The sequence below is a fragment of the Pan paniscus genome, chromosome 10 (genome assembly GCF_029289425.2).
Source record: "Pan paniscus chromosome 10, NHGRI_mPanPan1-v2.0_pri, whole genome shotgun sequence".
Classification (NCBI taxonomy): domain Eukaryota; kingdom Metazoa; phylum Chordata; class Mammalia; order Primates; family Hominidae; genus Pan; species Pan paniscus.
The window spans coordinates 136,897,325-136,924,423 of NC_073259.2; the positions used below are offsets into that span (position 1 = coordinate 136,897,325).

The 27,099-nt window shown below is 46.5% G+C and overlaps 2 protein-coding genes across 2 annotated transcripts in view; one reads left to right on the top strand and one right to left on the bottom strand.

The window, feature by feature from the left end:
• The first annotated feature begins 564 nt into the window (after positions 1–564).
• Positions 565–27,099, top strand: part of GLT1D1 (glycosyltransferase 1 domain containing 1) — a 247,177-nt gene continuing 220,642 nt past the window's right edge. Inside the window, exon 1 of the mRNA XM_034934842.3 lies at positions 565–1,321. The gene's annotated coding sequence lies outside the window, so the exon portion shown is untranslated. The remainder of the gene's footprint in view (positions 1,322–27,099) is intronic.
• LOC117975247 (uncharacterized) lies at positions 17,563–27,009 on the bottom strand. Its single transcript, XM_055096503.2, has 2 exons — positions 26,950–27,009; positions 17,563–21,130 (listed from the first exon to the last, which is right to left on the bottom strand). Exons 1-2 carry the CDS (start codon positions 27,007–27,009, stop codon positions 19,691–19,693), a joined length of 1,500 nt encoding a protein of 499 aa, XP_054952478.1. The 3' UTR covers positions 17,563–19,690.

Here is a 27,099-nt window from a genome sequence, read left to right on the forward strand (position 1 = left end):
ACTCACACTGAGACGGCGGCTGCTCTCCAGGCGGGTTTGCTCAGGCTGCCCCCGTGCTCCCTGCCCTGGGCTTCAGTCCTGGAGAGGACCCGGTTTCTCAACCCGTGCATCGTTGGCACTTTGAGCGACGGGACTGTCCTGTGCGTTGCACGATGTTCGGCAGCAGCTTTGGCCTCTGCTATCCACTAGGGGCCAGTTCCACCCCCTAGCACCTCAGGTTAACAACCGAAAATGTCTTCTAGACTTTGCCGAAGGACCCCTGGGGGCAAATACGCCCCCATTGAGACTCACGGGCTTAGAACAAGGCAAGCTCCAGCCTGTTTCAGGCTTTCCCAGAGACTGCCCCTACACCATCTATGGTTGCATGGCTGGCTTCTTATCCTTCAACCTTCCACCAAGTGTTGACTTCAGAGAAACCTTTTTTTCACCAGCCCGTCCAAGGCCCGTGTATCCCATTCCATCATGTTACTCTTTTCTCCTTATTACCTGTTACATTTTTTAATTTATTCGTTTATCTCCCCAACCTGCATGTGTTAACAGGTGTAAGCTTCCTGATGGCAGGATTCTCTTGTGTTTTGTTCCTCACTATGCCCCCTGCCTCTGGGAAGCGCCTGGCACATAGTGGAGTGAAAGAGTGCCGCCCAAAAATGGCCCTCAGCATGGCTTCAGAAATTGAGACCCCGGCCTGGGATGGTGGCTCACGTCTACAATCCCAGCACTTTGGGAGGCTGAGGCGGACGGATCACGAGGTCAAGAGATCGATACCATCCTGGCCAACATGGTGAAACCCCGTCTCTACTAAAAATACAAAAATTAGCTGGGCGTGGTGGCAGGCGCCTGTAGTCCCAGCTACTCAGGAGGCTGAGGCAGGAGAATCGCTTGGACCAGGGAGGCAGAGGTTGCAGTGAGCCGAGATTGTGCCACTGCACTCCGGCCTGGTGACAGAGTGAGACTTCGTCTCAAAAAAAAAAAAAAAAAAGACAAAAAAAAAAAAAAAGAAATTGAGACCCCGGCCTGGGATGATGGCTCACGCCTATAATCTCAGCACTTTGGGAGGCTGAGGCAAGAGGATTGCTTGAGCCCGGGAGGTAGAGGCTGCATTCAGCAGTGAGGGCATCACTGCACTCCAGCCTGGGTGACATAGTGAGACCCTGTCTCAAAAAAAAAAAGAAAGGAATCGGGATCCACAGCTGCTGCAATGATTCAATTAGTGTAAGACCACCTCGTCTTCCTTCATCATTCCCTCCAGCTAAGATGAGGGTGGAGCCAGTAGCTGGGAAGTTGGCTTGCCAGTAGGTCATCTGGAGAAGTAATCCTGCCAGTAAGTCTTGAAGTTGCATGCATTCTCTTTTTAAAAAACTTTTTAAAATGTCCGACAGATAGACTGATGGTCAGCACAGTGCTGCCACACAGCAGGCAATATATATTTAATGAATGTCTAATGAGAGAATAATTGAATGCCCGAATTGGACCTTTGCCACCTGTCTGTTGATGCTTGTCATTTCCAGCTGTCAGCTCAAATATCACTTTCCTAACCCTGCCACACTAGGTTAGCTCCCCGTTTTTATGGCCTTGGAACTCCCTATACTTTTTTCCCACAGCACCGGTTATAATTTATACTTATTTTGTGCAGCTATTGAATGCCTGTCTTCAAAGCTGGGATGGCCGGGATCTTTGTTTTAACCACGATTGTAGTTCTAGAGGTTGGCACAGCACTTGCCAATGATAAATAGGTATAGATTGAACTGAATGAGTGAATGACTGACCATTTGTTGAATGTAAATGATGCAAGTCACCTTATGTTCTCATATATGTGTGTGTATACACATATGTATATCTGTGTGTATATATGTATATATGTGTGTATATAAGTGTGTGTATATGTGTGCATGTATACATGTGTATATATATGTGTGTCTATACATGTTCAAGGGCATATATTAGTATTTTAACTTATTATTGGATAGTAATATATGTCCTTGAACATGTACATATAGACACACACACACACATATGTGCCAATTTTTTTTTTTCTTTTTGAGATGGAGTTTCGCTCTTGTAACCCAGGCTGGAGTGCAGTGGCACAGTGGCTCATGCCTGTAATCTCAGCACTTTGGGAGGCCAAGGCAGGCAGATCACTTGAAGTCAGGAGTTAAAGACCAGCCGGGCCAACATGGTGAAACCCCATCTCTACTAAAATTACAAAAATTAGCCAGGCGGTAGTGTTGCGCACCTGTAATCCCAGCTACTCAAGAGGCTCAGGCAGGAGAATCGCTTGAGCCTGGGAGGTGGAGTTGCAGTGAGCCGAGATCACGCCACTGCACTCCAGCCTGGGTGATAGAGCGAAACTGTCTCAAAATAAAAAAATAGAAAGCAATAGAACTCAGACTTCAATGAAAGGCTTATATCTAATTATGAGTCCAGTGCTGCTTCCACTTTGCAGTTGGTAGAGGAGACAGAATCTTTGAGTATTTGTTCTAAGACTGATAGGTTTGACGCTCAGGCAAAGTCTAGAGTAAAATTAACATTAAACATGGAATGAAAGCAAAGCAAATGATTTGAATCATGTGATAACCCAGTGTCCAAACAGTGCTCAATACACTCTGCCATTTTTGAATGATAGTAAACTAATCCGATTGCATTGCCTCATTTGAGAAACTAAAGCTAAGTTTAAAAAAACAAAAAAGTGAGCCAAGACCACATCTGGCAAGATCACATTTATATGCAATGGCCAGAATAGGCAATAGGCAAATCCATACAGACAATGCAGATTAGTACAGTTTCCTGGTACTGGGGGAGAGGAGGGGAAGATTGGTGCACATCTCTGTGAATGTACTAAAAAACCACTGAATTCTACAGTTTATATTAGTGAATTATATGGTATGCGAATATGTCTCCATAAAGCTGGTACCAAAAGAAAGTGAACTAATAGTTACAATTTGAAAGGTTTCACATATAAATTTGGATGCCTTGCTATTTGGGGAAAATAAATGTGAGCTCTGGCAATGCTGGACTTATGATTACCTGTTACATTAGTATGATCCCATCACTTTGAACCATGCCCCATAGTATTCAAGCCTTTATGTATTCCTCAGAGATCACGCCACAGGGCCTGTCCTGTGACCTGTTTTGACCAAGAGAATACATCAAAAGTGTCTCTGGGCCTGGTCTGGGCACAGGCTTAAAGTCTGACACCTTCCACTTTCATGACTGGGGTGTCCGGAGCCATCATATTAGACGTCCACCTGCCTTCCATCATATGTTGAGGAGGAGTCTGCCACTATGTGGAGAGGGGATTCTCAGCATTCCAGATGACCTGCCTACTGAATGCAGCCACGTGAAGACCAGCAGAAGAACCACACAGCTGAGCCTCAGCCCAGATAGCAGAATTGTAAACAAATAACATGGTTGTTCTTTTAAGCCACTAAATTCTGGGGCAGTTTATTATGTAGCAACAGGTAATGGAAACACATTTGCTTCCCCCTGTAGCCACAATCTGCTGACACTCAGCAGCAGCCACTGTTTTTAGATGGCAGACACTTTCTAGCTTTCCTAAACCCTCCCCACTCACTATTGTCTTATTTTTGTTATCATAGAGAAAATTCTCCATATCTGCATAGTCCAGCGCAGGAGCCACTGGCTATGTGTGGCTATTGAAACTAGTTAAAATTAAATAAAATGAAAAATTCTGTTGCTCACTTACACTAGCCATATTGCAAGTGGTTTGTGACTAGTGGCTACCATATTGGACAGCATAGTCTATTTCACACCATCATTGCAGTAACTTCTATCAGCAACCCCATTCTTTTTTTTTTTTTTTTTTTTTGAGATGGAGTCTTGCTCTGTTGCCCAGGCTAAAGTGCGATAGTGCCATCTCGGCTCACCATTACCTCCACTTCCCAGGTTCAAGTGCTTCTCCCGCCTCAGCCCCCCGAGTAGCTGGGATTACAGGCATCTGCCATCATACCCAGCTAATTTTTATATTTTTTATAGAGATGGGGTTTTACCATGTTGGCCAGGCTGGTGTTGAACTCCTGAAGTCAGGTGATCTGCCTGCCTTGGCTTCCCAAAGTGCTGGGATTACAGGCTAGAGCCACCACGCGCGGCCAGCAACACCATTCCATACTAAAATGTAATGGATATGATTGACTAATTAGCCAACATCCATACTCTTTCTTTTTCCAAACAATCCTGATTCTCTTCACATATTTGTCTTCCTCAACCCACCCGTCCCCACCAGCTTCCCATGTAGCTCAGGAGAACCTGACTTCATCCTTGTTCCCAGATAGAACTAGCCCACACCAGTACTAGTCTCATGCCTCTTCATGGTGGCCAGTTCAGGAACGCAGACTCTAACCTTTCAGGACACGAAATTTCCCTGGTGCCTGCGGTTACTGACCCAGCAGTGGACAAATGAGGTAAGTTGACCCAGTCAGACTAGAGGCAAGGCCACTTATTGGCTAACTGTGGGCGAGGCACATGCTCCCAAACTGGATGTGAGTTAGGAAACCTGCAGCTCTAATAGCGCCTGATGGCTATTGACAACCATGAGATGAACCAGCTTAGGATGAGACTGACTTGGGGGATGGCACAGGAGACTCAGGGAGAAGTGAGATAATAAGTCTTAACATTGTTTAAGCCACTGTGTTGGGTTTTCTGTTATTTGTATTACTTGTGGCCCCAAGCCACCTATCATAATTCTATCAAAAACGGAAAAAATAAAAGAACTGGGAGGCTAGGGCAGGAGAATTGCTTGAACCCAGGAGGCAGAGGTTGCAGTGAGCCGAGATCGCACCACTGCATTCAGCATGGGCGACAGGGTGAGACTCCGTCTCAAAAAATAAAAAATAAAAAAATTAAGGAACAAGAGAGGCCAGCCTGATTTTTTTCTCATGCCTGACCCATGAGTTTTCTGCTGGGCTTCTGTAATGATTGGGTTTGCAGCCCCTGTACTGAGCCCCCAGTGATGGTATAGCTAAAGAATTGATGTAAGGTGATTCCTACCACTTTATTGGATATGCTCGCAATATACTTCTGCCCCAAAAAGTGATCCTATGAGTCTCTCCTTTGCAGCTAAAATTAATAAATGACCTAACCCATACAGTAGGCATCTAACGGATAGGTAACTGTGTCTTCCAAAATAACATTTTTGTCTATTGGCTCTTCACCTCAAGGGCCCTCTAGAAAAGGGGCAAGGACACTCTTTGCAAAGGTGCCTGTGGTGTGGACTAGACTTGGAAACACAGGGTTCTCCCTTCTCTGGTGCCACTTTGTCTCCTGAGCCTCACCCAGTGCAGAGCTCGAGTGGGTGTGATTTAAGGCAGTGAACTGAGAAACCGTCACAGACAGGACATTCAGGGGACTGCCTGACTCCTCTGGCTGTTTCATGACATTTCTGCCGTAGTTTCACATCTCTGTTGAGTTGCTCACTCCTCACCGCCAGACAGTTGCCTCTCCTTACTGACAGTTTCAGCTTCCTCAAAACTTCGGGTTAGAAGCAGCCGTCATAGCCTTTCTGTGCCATCTGTACATCACTAATTCACTCAACAAACAACTGTTGAACACCTGCCCCCTGAGTCATGACAGCTCAGCCTCAGCTCAGCTCAGCCTCAGCACTCACGGCCAGTGCTTCAGCTTCTCCAATTTCCCAGATCCCTAGGGAGGGACTCGGATAGGCGCCCCCTCATCTTTGTGCATCAGGCCATAGCATAAGTCATTAGCCATAGTACAGCCACAGGCCATGCCATACATCTTTTGAATCTCCTTGAGTACAGAGAGTTGCCATAAATTCTGTTTACTTCAAGGAGTCACTGTTGCAACCACTCTTTCTGGCTACAAATACTCTTGATAGAAGCAGAAGGTATAAAAAGTGAAATCAATAAAAACACAGGCAACCAATGGAATAGAATCAGGTGTTAAATCCTTGATCCTAAACCAAAGCCACACTAATCTACTTTTAGTATGAACTAATTCAGCTCCCAAAATGACTTGCGTTTATTTTAACAGAGGATGTGAGAGTGTACGGTCAGGAAGCTGGTTTTGATTTGACTTGTTTCAGGCACTCATTTTATTTGACCCTTGCGAGTAGCAACATCTGTTTCTTGCGTACTTTTCCACCTGTGTTTAAAAAACCCCCAAGACATGTGCGAAAGTTGGGCTTCGCCAATAGAAGCAGGGAGGTGAAGAGAGAGAGAGAGAGTAAGTGAAAGAAAATGAACTTCTGCTTCCTTCTATTGCAAGAAGCGCAAGATGGTGTGACCACACCTAAGATCCTATTTTAACCACCACTTTCACAATTCCTTGTAAGCAACCTTAGCCTAAACTGTAATCATATAATAGTTTGTTGGTAATTATAAGTGTATTTGTTTTCTAGATTAGGCCTTACAGGAAAGATCAAGGAAGATGAATACAAAGAACAAGAACAGAAGCACTAATACAAAATAACTGATTGTATGAAGTGAAATCAGCCAGGCACAGAGAGATACATACCATGTGCTCTCACTCATATATAGAAGCTAAAAAAGTTGATCTCATAGAAGTACATGTTTCAAAATCCTACCTTATGCCCCATAATTATGAACAATTATTATGTCAATTAAAAATAATGAGGCCAGGTGTGGTGGCTCACGTCTGTAATCCCAGCACTTTGGGAGGCCAAGGCCAGTAGATCACCTGAGGTCAGGAGTTCACGACCAGCCTGGACAACGTGGTGAAACCCTGTCTCTACTAAAAATATAAAAAATTAGCCAGGTGTGGTGGCGGGTGCCTGTAATCCCAGCTACTCTGGAGGCTGAGGCAGGAGAATCTCTTGAACCCGGGAGGCCAAGGTTGCAGTAAGCCGTGATTGCACTATTGCACCCCAGTCTGGGCAACAAGAGTGCAACTCAGTCTCAAAAATAATAATAATAATAATAATAATGAAAGGCTGCCTGGTACGGTGGCTCATGCCTATAATCCCAGCACTTTGGAAGGCCAAGCTGGGCAGATCACTTGAGGTCAGGAGTTCCAGACCAGCCTGACCAAAGTGGTGAAAGCCTGCCTCTACGAAAAATACAAAACTCAGCCGGGCATGGTGGCAGGTGCTTGTAATCCCAGCTACTGAGTAGGCTGAGGCCGGAGAAATGCTTGAACCTGTGGAGGTTGCAGTGAGCTGAGATTGTGCCACTGCACTACAGCCTGGGCAAGAGAGCAAGACTCCATCTCAAATAAATAAATAAATAAATAATAATAATAAAAGCAAAAAAGAAAAATCTCAGTGTATGATAATAAAGGGATCTGGTCGGGTGCAGTGGCTCATGCCTGTAATCCCAACACTTTGGGAGGCCGAGGCAGGCAGATCACCTGAGGTCAGGAATTTGAGACCAGCTTGGCCAACATGGTGAAACCCAACCTCTGCTAAAAATACAAAAATTAGCCTGGCATGGTAACGCAAGCCTGTAATCCCAGCTACTATTCAGGAGGCTGAGGTGAGAGAATCATTTGAACTCGGGAGGCAGAGGTTGCAGTGAGCCAAGATCACGCCACTGCACTCTAGCCTGGGCAACAGAGCAAGACTCCATCTCTGCTAAAAATACAAAAATTAGCCTGGCATGGTAACGCAAGCCTGTAATCCCAGCTACTATTCAGGAGGCTGAGGTGAGAGAATCATTTGAACTCGGGAGGCAGAGGTTGCAGTGAGCCAAGATCACGCCACTGCACTCTAGCCTGGGCAACAGAGCAAGACTCCATCTCCAAAAAAAAAAAAAAAGGTGGGGCCGGGCACTGTGGCTCACGCCTGTAATCCCAGCACTTTGGGAGGCCGAGACGGGCAGATCACGAGGCCAGGAGATCGAGGCCATCCTGGCTAACACGGTGAAACCCCGTATCTACTAAAAATACTAAAAATTAGCCGGGTGTGGTGGTGGGCGCCTGTAGTCCCAGCTACTGGGGAGGCTGAGGCAGGAGAATGGCATGAACCCGGGAGGCCGAACTTGCAGTGAGCCAAAATTGTGCCACTGCACTCCAGCCTGGGCGACAGAGCGAGATTCCATCTCAAAAAAAAGAATCAGTAATTCATCAATTCATGGGGAAAGGATGGATTGTTAAACAAATTATGTTGGAATGAGTGTTGAAACATAGGGGAAAACAGTCTTCATATTTTGTACCAACATAAATTTCAGATGGATTAAATATTAAAATTAAGAAACCAAAACTATAAAAGCACTAGGAGAAAATATTGGCAAATAGATAATCGAGAGAAAATGCCTTCCTAAGCCTAACACTAAAGGCAGAAGGCATGCAGTAAAAAATTAGTTTGACGACATGAAGATTTAAAACTTATGTGTATAAAAAATAATAATTGCTGTTGAGAGCACACAAACTAAGAAAAAAATTGAAGTACATAAGACAATGTTCTTTTTTTTTTTTGAGACAGAGTCTTGCCACCCATTCTATAAACTCTGTTTTCAGCAGAACTTTTTATATCTCCATATTCCTGAGTCCTATTTATCCTATTATAAGTATGTACAGAATGACAATCTTTCTATAATATGCCTTTATTTTATTTTATTTATTTAATTTTATTTTTGAGATGGAGTCTTGCTCTGCCACCCAGGCTGGAGTGCAGTGGCACAATCTCGGCTCGCTGCAACCTCTACCTCCCGGGTTCAAGTGATTCTCCTGCCTCAGCCTCCCAAAAGTTAATGTTCTTATTTTATAAAGAGTTATAAAAAATATTATGGGCCGGGCGCGGTGGCTCACACCTTTGGGAGGCTGAGGCGGGCGGATCATGAGGTCAGGAGATCGAGACCATCCTGACTAACATGGTGAAACCCCGCCTCTACTAAAAATACAAAAAATTAGCCGGGCATGGTGGCGGGTGCCTGTAGTCCCAACAACTCGGGAGGCTGAGGCAGGAGAATGGCGTGAACCCGGGAGGTGGAGCTTGCCGTGAGCTGAGATTGTGCCACTGCACTCCAGCCTGGGTGACAGAGCAAGACTCCTTCTCAAAATAAATAAATAAATAAAGAATATTATCAAAGGATAAACACCCAACACATAAAATTGGCACAGTGAGTGGCCAGGCTCTTTAGAGGATAGCTATTGTTGGGTCCTATTCGGCATCCATTCTCCCTTCTGGTGACTGCACCTTGATTTTCCTTAACTAATCAATGCTCACTGTGGTTTAGGTCTGGCGGCTGTGATTTAGGTCTGGTGGCTTGACCCTCCAGTCCAAGAGTGGGCAGTTGACCTACGCCTATCCAATCAGCAGTATCCCATCTATTGAGCTAAAGTACTTGGTTCAGGCTGGGCACGGTGGCTCACGCTTGTAATCCCAGCACTTTCGGAGGCCGAGGCAGGAAGATCACCTGAGGTCGGGAGTTCGAGACCAGCATGGCCAACATGGTAAAACCCCGTCTCTACTAAAAATATAAAAATTAGCCGGCCACGGTGGCACGCGCCTGTAATCCCAGCTACCTGAGACTGAGGCAGGAGAATCGCTTGAACGCTGGAGGTGGAGGTTGCAGTGAGCCGAGTTCATGCCACCGCACTCCAGCCTGGGCAACAGAGTGAGATTCTGTCTCAAAAAATAAATGAATAAACAAAAATAAAGTATTGATTCACAGATGGACATGTGATCCTAGTTGGTCAAAGCTAATCCCAGAATTTACTCTTGAATGAGCAGGAAGAAGTGATTCTCTTTTCTGTTGAGTTTGAGATCATGGAAATATAAGCTTGGAGTTGCCAGAGGCCATCTTGTGAAACCAGAGAACTAAGCATCCCAGAAGGAGATAGAGATGAGAGAGACACTTGTTTTTAAAAGACAGTTTAAATCCCAGAATTTTGGAGGCTGAGGCAGGTGGATCACCTGAGGTCAGGAATTCAAGACCAACCTAGCCAACATGGTGAAACCCCGTGTCTACTAAAATACAAAAATTAGCCAGGCTAATTGTGGGGTCTGCCTGTAGTCTCAACCACTTGAGAGGCTGAAGCAGGAGAATCTCTTCAACCTGGGAGGTAAAGGTTGCAGTGAGCTGAGATGGTGCCAGTGTGCTCCAACCTGGACAACAGAGCAAAAGGAAAAAAAAAAAAAGAAAAAAGGACTGTTTATAGATCTTGGTTCTGATCATAGCTAAAAGTAGCTTTTTCTTTAAAATTAGACATTTTAATTGTGAGTCCATAAATTCTCGTTTTGGTTAAGCAAATGTGACATTCTGTCAATTGCAATAGAAAAAGTCCCAACCAGCTTTGTACAAAAATCGAATCAAAATGGATTAAAGACTTAAATCTAAGACCTAAAACTCTGAAGCTACGACACGAAAACACTGGGGAGGGCCAGGCGCGGTGGCTTACGCCTGTAATCCCAGCACATTGGGAGGCTGAGGCAGCACATCACCTAAGTTCAGGAGTTCAAGACCAGCCTGACCAACATGGAGTAACCTCGTCTCTACTAAAAATACAAAATTAGCCGGGCGTGGTGGCGCATGCCTGTAATCCCAGCTGCTTTGGAGGCTGAGGCAAGAGAATCGCTTGAACCCGGGAGGCAGAGGTTGCGGTGAACCGAGATCACACCATTGCACTCCAGCCTGGGCAACAAGAGCGAAACTCCATCTCAAAAAAAAAGAAAAGAAAAGACAGGAGAGGCCAGGTGTGGTGGCTCATGCCTATAATCCCAGCACTTTGGGAGGCTGAGGCGGGCGAATCACTTGAGGTCAGAAGTTCGAGACCAGCCTGGCCAACATGGTGAAACCCCGTCTCTACTAATAATACAAAAATTAGCTGGCCATGGTGGCGGGTGCCTGTAATCCCAGCTACTCTGGAGGTTTAGGCAGGAGAATCTCTTGAACCCTGGAGGCAGAGACTGCAGTGAACCAAGATCACACCACTGCACTCCAATCTAGGGGACGGAGACTCTGTCTCAAAAACAAAACAGAACAAATACCAAAAGTGGGGGGACGCTCCAGGACATTGGTCAGGGCAACGATTTCGTGAGTAAAACTCCACCACAGGCAAAGGCAACCAAAGCAAAAATAGACACATGGGATGACATCAAATTAAAAGCCTTCTTCCCAGAAAAGGAAACAATCGACAAAGTGAAGAGACAACCCACAGAATGGGAGAAAATATTTACAAACCACCCATCTGACAAGAGATTAATAACCAGAATATATAAACAACGCAAATGACTCAATAGGAAAAATTCTAATAATCTCATTTTTAAAATGGGCAAAAGATCTGAATAGACACTTCTCAAGAGAAGACACACAAATGGTGAACAGGTTACAAAAAGGTGCCCAACATCATCGATCATCAGAGAACTGCAAATCAAAACTACAATGAGGCCAGGTGTGGTAGCTCATGCCTGTAATCCTGGCACTTTGGGAGGCGGATGCAGCCAGATCACTTGAGGTCAGGAGTTTGAGACCAGCCTGGCCAACATGGCAAAACCCCGTCTCTACTAAAAATACAAAAATTAGCTGGCCATGGTGGCAGGCGCCTGTAATTTTAGCTACTCGGGTGGCTGAGGTGGGAGGATTGATTGAACCTAGGAGACAGAGGTTGTAGTGAGTTGAGATCGTGCCACTGCACTCCAGCCTGGGCAACACAGTGAGACCCTGTCTCAAACAAAACAAAACTACAATGAGATATCATCTCACCCTAGTTAAAATGGCTTTCATCTTGGCCAGCGCAGTGGCTCACACCTGTAATCACAGCACTTTGGGAGGCCGAGGTGGGTAGATCACGAGGTCAGGAGTTCGAGAGCAGCCTGGCCAGTTGTTGGGAAGAAGCCCCCCAAAATCTGGCCATAAACTGGCCCCAAAACTGGCCATAAACAAAATCTCTGCAGCACTGTAACATGTTCACAATGGCCCTAACGCCCACGCTGGAAGGTTGTGGGTTTATGGGAGTGAAGGCAAGGAACACCTGGCCCGCCCAGGGCAGAAAACCGCTTAAAGGCATTCTTAAGCCACAAACAATAGCATGAGCGATCTGTGCCTTAAGAACGTGCTCCTGCTGCAGTCAACTAGCCTAACCTATTCCTTTAATTTGGCCCATCCCTTCGTTTCCCATAAGGGATACTTTTAGTGAATTTAATATCTATAGAAACAATGCTAATGACTGGCTTGCTGTTAATAAATACAAGGGTAAATCTCTGTTCGAGGCTCTCAGCTCTGAAGCCTGTGAGACTCCTGATTTCCCACTTACACCTCTACATGTCTGTGTGTGTGTCTTTAATTCCTCTAGTGCCGCTGGGTTAGGGTCTCCCCAACCAAGCTGGTCTCGGCAGCCAATAAGGTGAAACTCCGTCTCTACTAAAAAAAAAAAAAAAAAAATTAGCTGGGTGTGGTGGAGCACACCTGTAGTCCCAGCTACTCAGGAGGCTGAGGCAGGAGAATCGCTTGAACCTGGGAGGTGGAGGTTGCAGTGAGCTGAGATCATGCCACTGTATTCCAGCCTGGGTGACAGAGTGAGACTCCTTCTTGAAAAAAAAAAAATTTCTTTTATCCAAAAGTCAGGCAATAACAAATGCTGGTGAGAATGTGGAGGAAAAGAAACCCTTGTACGTCATTGGTGGGAATGTAGATTAGTACAGCCAGTGTGGAGAACAGTTTGGAGGTTCCTCCAAAAACTAAAAATAGAGCTATCATATAATCCAGCAATCCCACTGCTAGATATATAGCCAAATGAAAGACAATCAGTATATCGAAGAGATATTTGCACTCCCATATCTATTGCAGCACTGCTCACAATAGCCAAGATTTGGAATCAACCTAAGTGTCCATCAACAAATGAATGTATAAAGATAATGTGGTACATATACACACTGGAGTACTGTTCAGCCATAAAAAGAATGATATCTTGTCATTTGCAACAACATGGATAGAACTGGAGGACATTATATTAAGTGAAATAAGACAGACACAGAAAGATAAACTTTGCATGTTCTCACTCATTCGTGGGGGCTAAAAATTAAAACAATTGAACTCATGGAGATAGACAGTAGAAAGATGGTTACCAAAGGCTGGGAAGGGTAGTAGGGGGAAAGGAAGGAATGGAGATGGTTAATGGGTACAAAAATATAGTTAGATAGAATGAATATGATCTAGTATTTGATTGCACAGCAGGGTGGCAGGCATCTGTAGTCCCAGCTACTTAGGAGGCTGAGGCAGGAGAATTGCTTGAGCCTGGGAGATAGAGGTAGTAGTGAGCCAAGATTGTGCCACTGTACTCCAGTCTGGGAAATAGAGTGAGACTCCATCTCACAAGAAAAATAATAATTAATTAAAAAATAAAGAAATAGGCCGGGTGCGGTGGCTCACGCCTGTAATCCCAGCACTTTGGGAGGCCGAGGCGGGTGGATCACGAGGTCAGGAGATGAGACTATCCCGGCTAACACGGTGAAACCCCCGTCTCTACTAAAAATACAAAAAAAAATTAGCTGGGCGTGGTGGCGGGCACCTGTAGTCCCAGCTACTGGAGAGGCTGAGGCAGGAGAATGGCTTGAACTCAAGAAGTGGAGCTGGCAGTGAGCCGAGATCATGCCACTGCACTCTAGCCTGGGTGACAGAGCGAGACTCAGTCTCAAAAAAAAATAAAATAAGGAAAAATAAAAGCAAAAAAGAAAAATCTCAGTGTATGATAATAAAGGAATCTGGCTGGGCACGATGGCTCACACCTGTAATCCCAGCACTGTGGGAGGCCGAGGCAGGTGGGTCACCTGAGGTCAGGAGTTTGAGACCAGCCTGGCCAACATGGTGAAACCCCGTCTCTACTAAAAATAGAAAAATTATCTGGGCATGGTGGCAGGGGCCTGCAATCCCGGCTACTCAGGAGGCTGTGGCAGGAGAATCACTTAAACCCAGGAGGCAGAAGTTGCAGTGAGCCGAGATCGAGCCACTATACTCCAGTCTGGGAGACAGAGTGAGACTCCGTCTCAAAAAAGAAAAGAAATGAAAAGAAAAGAAAATAACTCATGAACAAATCTAGTATTTGATAGCACAGCAATAAACAACAATTTATTTTACATTTTAAAATAATTAAAAGAGTGTAATTGGATTGTTAATAACACAAAGAAATGATAAATGCCTAAGGTGATGGAGACCCCATTTACCCTCATGTAATTACTACACATTGCTTGCCTGTATCAAAATATTTCACGTGCCCCTTAAATATGTATACCTACTATGTACCATACAAGTTAAAAATAAAAAATTTAAAAATTTTAAAAACAGTTTGAACCAATACAAGCATACACACTCACAGAAAAAAATACAGATGCCTTTCATGAAAAAAAAAAAAAGGCAAATTACACCAATAATTTTAAAATGCAAAAAGAGGAGACATGGTTTGTCACTTGACCTGAAAAATAGCCCGTGTTGGCTATGTTCTGGGAAATAAGTATGCTCATAAATCACCAACGGAAAGTAAATCGGCGCAGCTCTTCTGGAGGGCAATTAGTCACTTGTATCAAAAACTTACTGGCTTACACTTTGAATGTGCAATTCCACTTCTAGAAATTAAAGAATGTGTGCCCAGACTTACCAATAAAATGTTCATTACAGTGTTGCATAAAAATCACAAAATGATTGGAAATGGCAAAGACGTACAACAACAAGGCAGAGATCAAATCAGTTCTAGTGTATGCATATACTGGAATGCTACGTCGTTGTTCAAATGATACTGCAGAGGTAGGATTATGAGTTGGAAAAGTGTTCAAGACATATTATTGTATTCATTTTCTATTGCTGCGTAGCAAATAACCACTACTTTAGCAGCTTAAAGCAACGCCCACTGATGAGTTCACAGGCTTCAGGAGGCTGGAAATCTAGGCGTTGGTGTGGCTGGCCTCTCTGTCCAGGGTCTCACAAAGCTGCAATCAAAGTGTTGGCCAGGCTGAGATCTCATCGGGAGGTCAGGGCTCTCTTTCGTGCTCATGTGGTTGTGGCAGAAGGTAGTTCCTCGAGGAGATGGGTTGAAGGGCCATTTCCTTGCTGCCTGACGGCTGGGGGCCGCTCTCAGTTCCTGGAGTTGGCCTGCCTCCCTCATCACGCTGTCCTCTTCATCTTTGGAGGAGCAGTAGAGAATCTCCCTGACATCAAGTCACCCTTTGAATCTTTCTGACCTGAGGAAATGCTCAGTCCTTTCAAGGAGACAATTATTAAGTGAGGCTCATCCTGCATAACCTTCCTATTTTAAGGTCAACCCATTTGGGGATTCAAGTCTCATCTGCAAGTTCTCTCCCTGCCAGCCCCTGGACTGACGTGTGATGGATTCGGGAGGAGGTGTGTGTGTACACCATTGTTGGGAACTGTAGCGGGCTCTGTTAGAATTTTGCCTACCACAATTATTAAGTAATAAAGAGCATAATACCAAAATGTACAGGGTGTTTCTATTTCTTGTAGCAAAAATGAAAAACACAAACAAAACAGAACAAGAGCTGACAAGAATACTGTGTCCATACAGCAGAGCCAAGGAAACACCGTAGCATTTCCACTGCCTGTATTACCTGCTGTGTCCATACAGCAGAGCCAAGGAAACACCGTAGCGTTTCCACTGCCTGTATTACCTGCTGTGTCCATACAGCACCGCTGAAGAAGCACTGTAGCGTTTCCACTGCCTGTATTACCTGCTGTGTCTGTACAGCAGAGCCAAGGAAACACCGTAGCGTTTCCACTGCCTGTATTACCTACTGTGTCCATACAGCACCGCTGAAGAAGCACTGTAGCGTTTCCACTGCTTGTATTACCTCTGGGAGGCATCGCACCCTCCTGTGTCTCCAGCTCTTCGACTGTGAAATGGTGAGAACAGTCCCCACAGTTTAGGATTCGGGAGGATTCATTGAAGGACACTGAACAGTGCTTAGAAAAATGTGAGGCTCCTGGTGCACACCCAGTAAAGTGGACTATTACGGTGATTGTATGTCAAGTCAGGAAAAACTTGATGCCAAAATATTCATAGTAGTTATCTCAGGGAAACGAAATTTTGTGAGTTTTTTTTTTTTTAATGGAGGTTTGCTCTTGTCGCCCAGGCTAGAGTGCAGTGCAATGGCATGATCTCGGCTCACTGCAGCCTCCGCCTCCTGGGTTCAAATGATTCTCCTGCCTCAGCTTCCCAAGTAGCTGGGATTACAGGCATGCACCACCACATCCAGGTAATTTTGTATTTTTAGTAGACATGGGGTTTCCCCATGTTGTTCAGGCTGGTCTTAAACTCCTAACCTCAGGTGATCCGCCCACCTCAGCCTCCCAAATTGCTGGGAATACAGGCATCAGCCACTGCACCCAACCGTGTGATTTTTACAATTGTTTTTTGCTTATCTGAATTTCTTAAACATATCTTATTATTTAATAAAAATAAGTTAAAATGTTAAAAGAATAAATATGACTCTCTGCCCACAACAGGTTGCTACTGAAAGCTGTTCAAATGCAGCCCATCATCCCTTGAGTAAACCTCTGATCCTTACGGCCGTGCCATGCACTGTTAAGCTCACTGTCTCCTTTGCAGGCACGACCATCTTTGGGATGAGCGGCTTTGTGCTGCAAAGTTAAGAACTGGGTCTGCACTGTCATCAGAACAGCAGTGGGAATTGAAACCCCGACTTCTTGCCAAAAGCTCAAAGGGAAGAAATCACTTATTCTGCTTGGTTGACTTCGTCATGTTCATTAAACAACCCTCGCAGGAACTAGATACTTCCAGAATAACAGAATTTTTTTTTTTTTTTTTTTGCAGTTGGTCACTTTCAAGTGCTATTAATAAAAGTCAGGAAAAGGAAACATAACTAGGGCAAAGAAACCACAATTCCACATGCACCTGCTTTATTCAAATGCGGATTTCTCTTTCCTCCCTCTCTTTTTCCTCTTCTCTCTCTCTATCTCTATCTCTCTCTCCATCTCTCACCCTCCCTCTCTTTCCCCCTCTCTGTCTCTCTGTCATTGTCTGTCTCCTGTATCTCTCTCTCCCTCTCTCTCTCTCTCTCCCTCTCTTCTTACCCCTCTGTCTCTTGTCCCTGTCTCTGTCTCTCTGTCTCTCTCTCTCTCTCTCACATACACACACACACACACACACACACACACACACACACACACACAGCATTCATAGTTTGCTGTACCATGGGGAGAAATGATGGTACAAAAACTAGAAACTCTGATAGAAACAAAGAAACAGAGTGCCTTTCCTGTTAATGCTCTAAAGGAAAAAAGGAGGGAAGTCGTGTTGATTTTTGTCACAGAGCCACTTCTAAAGTCAGTATGCCCACCATGCTTTCTCTTGAAAATGCTATCATTTTTGTACAGGCTAGATAATAAAGTTTTATTTTCCCTGGTGCTAGGAACTGGAAAAATAGTCTGAGCAAACACTATGATCAAAGAAAAAAACAGGTTTTGCTTTACATTTATTGTAAGACCCTTATGTTAGAAGCATCTGGAGAAATCTTATGAGAGATGTCTACAACTTTTTCTGTTCTACTGCTCTCCTCCTCGGTAATTATTTCTACATTATCCCATAATAACACATTGCGTTTGTACCCTTTTATGTTACCTACTTGAGAGAATCATAAAAGACTCCATCAAAAGAACTAATTAACTATGATATTGTTTATCGTTTTTTCTTGTTTTACAAATGGGTAAACTGAAGCCATGAATGTGTAAAGTAATGGGTCCCAAAGGAGATGTGAGAATATCTTACCTTGTGGAACAGGTGTATTTCAGAACAATCAAATATAAGTGAATTTCAGTTCAGCAAATCCCCTTGTAACACTGACTCCCATTAAAAAGTCAGAAATGGGCCAGGTGCAGTGGCTCACACCTGTAATCCCAGCACTTTGAGAGGCTGAGGCAGGTGGATCACTTGAGGTCAGGACTTTGAGACCAGCCTGGCCAACATGGTAACACCTCATCTCTACTAAAAATACAAAAAATTAGCTGTGCACGGTGGCATGTGCCTGTAATCCCAACTACTTGGGAGGCTGAGGCAGGAGAATCGCTTGAACCTGGGAGGGGGAGGTTGCAGAGAGCCGAGATCGAGCCATTGCACTGCAGCCTGGGTGAGAGAGTGAGACGCTATCTCAAAAAAGTCAGAAATACATTCTTATAGGAATAAAATCTTGTAACAGTGCACATTTAAAGATTTGATGAAACTCAACAAACATTGATTGACTGCCTTTACCCAGGCATGTCACTGTCCCAGGCAAGCCGAGGTTATAGGCACAAATGACTTGGCTGTCGAGGAGGTCACTATCCAGTTGAGGGGAAGGGGCTGACTGCTCCATGGCTAAATGCAGAACGGGATCAGGACAGCAGACAGGGCCAAAGAGCCTCAGAGTTAGGGAAGGTGAAGAATAGTCCCAGATGAGGCGATTGGGGGCCTTCATCAATGCAGTCATGTGGCTGGGCGTGGCAATTCATCCCTGTAATCCCAGCACCTTGGGAGGCCAAGGAAGGTGGGTGGATCACTTGAGGCCAGGAGTTCGAGACTAGCCTGGCCAATATAGCGACACCTCATCTCTACTAAAAATACAAAAATTAGCTGGGTCTGGTGGTGTGCACCTGTAGTCCCAGCTACCTGGGGGGCTGAGGCAGGAGAATTGCTTGAAACTAGGAGGCACAGGTTGCAGTGAGCCAAGATTGCACCACTGCACTCCAGCCTGGGTGACTGAGCGAGATGTCATCTCAAAAAACAAACAAACAAACAAAACAACAACAACAACAACAAAATGCAGTCGTCTTTGAAGAGGGCTTTTGTGGTGGTCTGAAGGGTGACCCCAAGAAAGAAATGTACATACTGTAATCCCCAGAACCTGTAAATCGGATGTGCTCAGTCCATGTGTGCTGCTGTAACAAAATACCGTAGACTGGGTGATTTTCAAACAATGGGAATTTATTTCTCACAGTTCTAGAGGCTGGGAAGTTCAAGATCAAGGCAGCAGCAGACCTGGGGGCAGGTGAGGCTGCTCTCTGCTTCCACAATGTTGCCTTGTTGCAGCATCTTCCAGAGGGGAGGAACACTGTGTCCTCCATAGCAGAGGAGGTAAAAGGAATGAACTTACCCCCGAAGACCTTTGAGGGGATGAACGCTGCGTCCTCCATAGCAGAGGAGGTAGAAGGAATGAACTCACCCCCGAAGACGTTTGATAAGACACTAACCATATCCATGAGGGCAGAGCTCTAATAGCCTAATCACCTCCTAAAGGCCCCACCTCTTAATGCTGTTGCATTGAGGATTCAGTTTCAGCATCAGTTTTAGAGAGGACACCATCATTCAAACCACAACAGTGACATTATGAGAAAAAGTGATTTTTGTTGTAACTAAAATAGGGATCTTAAGATGAGGAAATCATCCTAGATTGCCCAGCATGCCCGAAATCACATGATGAGTGCCTTTACAATAAACTTACAGGAGGCTGGGCGTGGTGGCCCACGCCTGTAATCCCAGCATTTTGAGAGGCTGAAGCAAGCAGATCACCTAAGGTTAGGAGTTTGAGACCAGCCTGGCCAACATGGTGAAACCTCATCTCTACTAAAGATACAAAAATTAGCCAGGTGTAGTGGTGCTCACTGGTAGTCCCAGCTACTTGGGGGGCTGAGGCACGAGAATTGCTTGAACCCTGGAGGTGGAGGTTGCAGTGAGCCAAGATCCCACCACAGCATTCCAGCCTGGGTGACAGAGCGAGGCTCCATCTCAAAAACAAAAAACAAAAAAAAAAAAAAGAAAATTACGGGAGGGGATGCTCCAGCAGAGGAGGAGGCCATGTGACCCCGAAGGCAGAGACTGCAGTGATGGGGCCACAAGTCAGGAAACACCAACAGGCTGGGCCCCATGACTCACGCTTGTAACCACAGCACTTTGTGAGGACAGAGCAGGAGGACTGCTTGAGGCCAGGAGTTTGAGACCAGCCTGGGCTACACAGGCAGACCCTGTCTCTAATTAAATTAAAAAAAAAAAAAGATGAAAAAAGAAACACCAGCCACCAGAAGCCGAAAGATGCAACTAACAGGTTCCCCACTAGAGGCTCCAGAGGAAGGGCCCCTCTACTGACACCGTGATCCCAGACGTCTGTCCTCCAGAGCCAGAGGAAGGGCCACTCTGCTGACACCGTGATCCCAGATGTCTGTCTTCCAGAGCGGGAGGAAGGGCCACTCTGTGACACCGCGATCCCAGACGTCTGTCCTCCAGAGCCGGAGAAGGGCCACTCTGCTGACACCGTGATCCCGGACATCTGTCCTCCAGAGCCGGAGAAGGGCCACTCTGCTGACACCGTGATCCCAGACGTCTGTCCTCCAGAGCCGGAGGAAGGGCCACTCTGCTGACACCGTGATCCCAGACATTTGTCCTCCAGAGCCGGAGGAAGGGCCACTCTGTGACACTGCGAGCCCGGACGTCTGTCCTCCGGAGCCGGAGGAAGGGCCACTCTGCTGACACCGTGATCCCAGACATCTGTCCTCCGGAGCCGGAGGAAGGGCCACACTGTGACACCGCGAGCCCGGACGTCTGTCCTCGGAGGAAGGGCCACTCTGTGACACCGCGAGCCCGGACGTCTGTCCTCCGGAGCCGGAGGAAGGGCCACTCTGTGACACCGCGAGCCCGGACGTCTGTCCTCCGGAGCCGGAGGAAGGGCCACTCTGTGACACCGCGAGCCCGGACGTCTGTCCTCCGGAGCCGGAGGAAGGGCCACACTGTGACACCGCGAGCCCGGACGTCTGTCCTCCGGAGCCGGAGGAAGGGCCACACTGTGACACCGCGAGCCCGGACGTCTGTCCTCCGGAGCCGGAGGAAGGGCCACACTGTGACACCGCGAGCCCGGACGTCTGTCCTCCGGAGCCGGAGGAAGGGCCACTCTGCTGACACCGTGAGCCCGGACGTCTGTCCTCCGGAGCCGGAGGAAGGGCCACTCTGTGACACCGTGAGCCCGGACGTCTGTCCTCCGGAGCCGGAGGAAGGGCCACACTGTGACACCGTGAGCCCGGACGTCTGTCCTCCGGAGCCGGAGGAAGGGCCACTCTGTGACACTGTGAGCCCAGACATCTGTCCTCCAGAGCTTCCGTGGCTTAGGCCACGGAGAAGTTCGTGGTTCTTTGCTTTGCAGCCCCAGGAAGCCTTGAGCAAGGGAAAGGTCAGTGTGGAGAAGAAGGAGGCCATGCCCAGCGGTGGAGAACTACTTCCATTTTAGAAAACAAAAAAGTGGCCGGACACAGTGGCTCACGCCTGTAATCCAAGCACTCTGGAAGGCCGAGGTGGATGGATCACGAGGTCAGGAGATTGAGACATCCTGGCTAACATGGTGAAACCCCGTCTGTACTGAAAATATTTAAAAAATAGCCAGACGTGGTGGCGGGTGCCTGTAGTCCCAGCACTTTGGGAGGCTGAGATGGGCGGATCACGAGGTCAGGAGATCGAGAGCATCCTGGCTAACACGGCGAAACCCCGTCTCTACTAAAAATACAAAAAATGAGCCGGGCGTGGTGGCGGGCGCCTGTAGTCCCAGCTGCTCCGGAGGCTGAGGCAGGAGAATGGTGTGAACCTGGGAGGCAGAGCTTGCAGTGAGCCGAGATCGCGCCACTGCAGTCCAGCCTGGGCGACAGAGTGAGACTCCGTCTCAAAAAAAAAAAAAAAAAAAAAAAAAAAATCCCGTCTCTACTAAAAATACTAAATTAGCTGGGTGTGGTGGTGCATGCCTGTAATCCCAGCTACTTGGGAGGCTGAGGCAGGAGAATCACTTGTACCTGGGAGGCGGAGGCTGCAGTGAGCCGAGATCACACCACTGCATTCCAGACTGTGTGACAAAACGAGACCTCGTCTCAAAAACAAACAAACAAACAAACAAAAAAACCAGAAATACCTGAAAGCCGTGTGCCGTGGCTCACGCCTGTAATCTCAGCACTTTGGGAGGCTGAGGCGGGCAGATCACCTGAGGTCAGGGGTTCGAGACCAGCCTGGCCAACACAGTGAACTGTGATCTCTACTAAAAATACAAAAATTAGCAGGGCCTGGTGGCACAACTACTCAGGACGCTGAGGCAGGAGAATCGCTTGAACCCAGCAGGTGGAGGTTGCAGTGAGCTGAGATTGTACCACTGCATTCCAGCCTGGGCATCTGAGTGAGATCTTGTCTCAAAAGGGAAAAAAAAATAGAAAAGAAAAAAAATACCTAAGACTGGGTAGTTTTTAAAGAAAAGAGGTTGAATTGGCTTGCGATTCTGCAGGCTTTACAGGAAGCACTGCAGCTTCTGCTTCTGGGGAGGCCTCAGGAAGCTTCCAATCATGACAGAAGGAAGACGGGCAGTGAGGCGTCTCACATGGTGGGAGCAGGAGCAAGCGAGTGCGGCGAGTCCACACTTGTAAACTACCAGAGCTGGTGAGAACTTGCTTACTCTCATGAAGACAGAACGAAGGGGATGGCACTAAACCATTCATGAGAAATCCACCCCCATGGTCCAGCCACCTCCCACCAGGCCCCACCTCCAACACTGGGGGCTACGATTTCACATGAGATTTGGGTGAGGACACAGATCCAAACCCATATCAGGGGCCCACATTGGACGTAGTTTCAAGGTGGACCTGGGTGGGTGTTTCCAGATGAGATTTGCGTCAGTGAACTGAGTTGAGCAAGTGCCCTCCCCGGTGTGGCTGGGCTTCATCCAATCCGTTGAAGGTCTAAGTAGAGCGAAAAAGGTGGAGGCTGGGCGCGGTGGCTCACGCCTGTAATCCCAGCACTTGGGAGGCGAGGAGGGCCTGCGGATCACTTGAGGTCAGGAGTTCGAGACTGCCCTGGCCAAAATGGCGAAGCCCTGTGTCTACTAAAAATGCAAAAATTATCTGGGTATAGTGGTGTGTGCCTGTTATCCCAGCTACTCAGGAGGCTGAGGCAAGAGAATTGCTTGAACCCAGGAGGCGGAGTTTGCAGTGAGCCGAGATCCCACCACTGCACTCCAACCTGGGGGACAGAGTAAGACCCTGTCTCAAAAAAAAAAGGAGGAGGAAAGAGGAATTTGCCCCCCCCTTCCCCACCCCCCCTCCATTTTCCCCACTGCCTCACTGCTTGAGCTGGCACATTTCATGTCATCTTCTCAGCAACCACCCCCACCATTCCCTCTCCTCCCTCAAACTGGGATTTACACCATTGCTCAGGCCTTCAGACTGGAACTGAATTACACCACCAGCTTTCCTGGTTCTCCGTATGGCAGACAGCAGATCAGGGTACTTCTCAGCCTTCATGATTACATGAGCCGATGCCTCATAATAAATCTCCATTTACGAATATGAATTTCCCTTTAGTTCTGTTTCCTTGGAGAACCCTGACTAATACAGGTATCTACTGGCATTTGGGGAAAAGCATTTTTTCTTTAGGCAGGGATGTCCCATACGTTGCAAGGTGTTAAAACTTCTGGGCCTAGTTGTGAAATATTGATGACATTCCTTAATCATTCTGACAACAAATTTCCTTCTCCATCCCCAAATTTCCAAAAGTCCTCTGGAGAGCAGTTCTGAATCTGGTTCAACCACTCATAAGCTGTAGAGAGACTAGAAAAGAGATAATCACAGAGTCAGGCAATTTTTACCTGCAAGATTTTAAAAAACAGAGTTTTTAAAGTTCTTCATAGTTTCTTATATTACTGAATTCCTTCCTTCCTTCCTTCCTTCCTTCCTTCATCCCTGCCTCCCTCCCAGTCCCTCCTTCCTTCCCTTGTTCCTTTCTTTCTTCTTACTTTTATTACTTCTTTTGTATCATCAAGAATGAGTGTTGAATCCTACTGAATGTTCTTATTCCACCCATTGAGAGGGTCATATGTATTTCTGTTACCGGAAAGGGGTCCTATTGCAGACCCCAAGAGAAGGTTCTTGGATCTTACACAAGAAAGAATTCAGGGCGAGTCCATAGAGTAAAGGGAAAGCAAGTTTATTAAGAAAGTAAAGGAATAAAGAATGGCTATTCCATAGACAGAGCAGCCCGAGGGCTGCTGGTTGCCCATTTTTATGGTGATTTCTTGATGATATGCTAAACAAGGGGTGGATTATTCATGCCTCCCCTGTTTAGACCATATAGGGTAACTTCCTGACGTTGCCATGGCATTCCTAAACTGTCATGGCTCTAGTGAGAGTGTAGCAGTTGAGGACAACCAGAGGTCACTTTCATTGCCATCTTGGTTTTGGTGGGTTTTGGCCCGCTTCTTTACTGCAAACTGTTTTATCAGCAAGGTCTTTGTGGCCTGTATCTTGTACCGACCTCCTATCTCATCCTGTCACTTAGAATGCCTTAACCTCCTGGGAGGCAGCCCAGTGGGTCTCAGCCTCATTTTACCCAGCCCCTATTCAAGAGGGAGTTGCTCTGATTCAAATGCCTCTGCCATTTCCTCTTTTAATCTATTAATTTAGATTGCTATGGCAGAGGTGACTTACTGCAAACCTATTCTGCCACTTTTCTTTAGTAACATGATTGTATTTAGGTGGCAGTGTACCCAGTTAATAGACTGCATGTCTTAGCCTCCTTGGATGCAAGAAATGGCCACACGGCCAACACAATAAAGGCATAGGGCTGTTTGCATTTTTAGGAAGACACTTAAAAAAAAAAATACACCATCTGGAGTGCACCACTTTTGCCTTTCCTTCCTTCCTGCTGCCTGGAATGTTGATGTGATGGGTGGAGCTGTAGCAGTCCTACTTCCTTATCAATTCCTTGATAAGGTGATCTTGAGACTAGAAGCTAAACACTAGCATGATGGAGTAGACAGAGGAAAGTCTGGGTTCCTGGTGATGGTACAGCCACTATATTAGGCTTGGGCCACCTTCTTCTGAACTTAATTTACGTAAAAATAAACTTCAAATTTTTTCTAAACACAAGAATACAGATCGAGGTTGTCAAGGAATTGAAGTGAGCCTTCAAGCACTGTGTGAAATGGCACATTCAGATTTCATCTAAAGCAGGCAGCCGCTTCCCAGCTTCAGTCAGCCACAGGATGGTGGCTTCATTTAATCAGAGCTCTCATTTTTCAACAGATATCAGAAATTCCAACTTCTATATGAAAGCTCCCAATTAAAAAATGGTGGCTTGGCCAGGTATAGTGGCTCACGCCTGTAATTCCAGTACTCTGGGAGGCCGAGGTGAGTTGACTGCTTGAGCCCACGAGCTCAAGACCAGCCTGGACAACACAGTGAGACCCCACTTCTACAAAAAATTAGCCCAGCATGGTGGTGCACATCTATGGTTCCAGCTACTTTTTTGGGAGGCTGAGATGGGAGGATCACCTGAGCCCAGGAGGCGGAAGCTGCAGTGATCCATAATCACACCATGGCACCCCCAGCCTGGATGACAGAGTGACACTGTCTCAAAACAAACAAAAAATAATAGCTCAGCTTTTATGAAAAACACAGTGTAGCCTAAATACATCTAAGGATGATATTGAGCCCACAGGGCTGCCAGTTCAACTCTCCTTAGGGAGGTTCCTTTCTGGGCTCATGCTGAAGTCGCCTTTGTAAAATCAGAAATGTATCTGTTCACATTTAGCTTTTAATATCCCATGGGCAAGGTGAAATAGGGGAAGATCATGGGCAAGTGCCCCCCTCTACTTCTGTACACCACACCAGACACTGCGTTTTATTGCCTCTTCTTGGTGTATAGCAAATATATCAGGAGTCCACTCAAAACTTATTTATTTATTTAACACTGAGTCTTGCTTTACTGCCTAGGCTGGAGCGCAGTGGCATGATCGTGGCTCACTGCAACCTCCGCCACCTGGGTTCAAATGATTCTCATGCCTCAGCCTCCCAAGTACCTAGGACTACAGGCTTGTACCACCATGCCCATCTATTTTTCTATTTTTGGTAGAGACGGGGTTTTGCCATGTTGGCCAGACTGGTCTTGAACTCCTGGCCTCAAGTGATCCACCCACCTCGGCCTCCCAAAGTGCTGGAATTATAGGAGTCAGCCGCCGTGCCCGGGGTCAAAACCCTTTTTCTAAAATGTCATTAGAAGGGGGTTGTGACAGCTCTGTGCAACTTGTCCCCTTTCCTGTTTCCTTGTGTAATTCTGTTGGAAAGTATTAAGTTGTTTAGCAGAATGATAATATTTTCAGATCACTTTGGTCCTTTAAAAAGGATGTGGCCTGCCTGCCTGGTGCCTGGGAAGCTGAAATACCAGGAAGAAGAGCAAAATCCTGGGTGTTTTTTTGAGAGTGAGAGGAGGACAGGATTTTGATTGTTCTACAATAATATAAAACTCTTCCCTACTCCATGCCACACTGAGAGACAGAGTGGTGGGTCTACCTGGGAGAAGCCTGCGGAGCCGAATGTGCCCTCCAGGATGGACTTTTATATCTTGATAAGCCTGGGGGTCACCATGCTGCATAGGGAGGCCGGAGACCTGCCACTGACGGTGGTTATCCCATGTCATGGCTTTCTTCATTCCCACTTTCCCTTTTTGAGGCTGGAAGGTATTTAGGGGATGACAGAAAATCCAGTTTGAAGGTAAATGAAAATATTGGGCACCCACTAGAATGTTGCACATCTGTAAATACATGTGCATCTTTGTAAACACTTAACAGCTGTTTTGGGGGGTGCTTGTTTAAATCCACAGATGGCATTTTGCCAGAGGCCTCCTTCAGTTCCCTATTTCTCTCACTCAAGGTATCCTATTTTGGAGATCCAGACCAGGTGCAGCCCATGCACCCTGATGAAGCCCAGGTTCCCCTCTCCAACATCTTTCTCAGCCGACAGGTGCGGCCCTGAAATGGGTTTCTACTGTCTCCTCACACAGTCCCCATGTTCCCGTCCTCGGGTTAGTTTTAGGGTAGTCTAGCCTGGGAAGGAATTTGGGACTGATCATGCCACGTTCCCTGGAATGGGACTAGAAAGGAATCCTGGGCTTCGTGCGGACCAAGGCCCCACTCAGGTTGTCATGGAAAATGAGGCTGAGAGCCCCTCTCTGCAGCACCCTGTGGGACGGAACCCGAGGTCTCTGCTGGTCTCGGTGGGCACAGACCTGCAGCCAACCCGGTGCTCCGTGAAGCCCTGATTTCCCAGTGAAGCCCATGGAAGCCATCACTGGTTTCCATGGGAGCGGACCATGGCCACCCCTGCTCCTGTTCCCTGTGGGAAAGGACCAAGGCCACCCCTGGTCCTGGTCACTGTG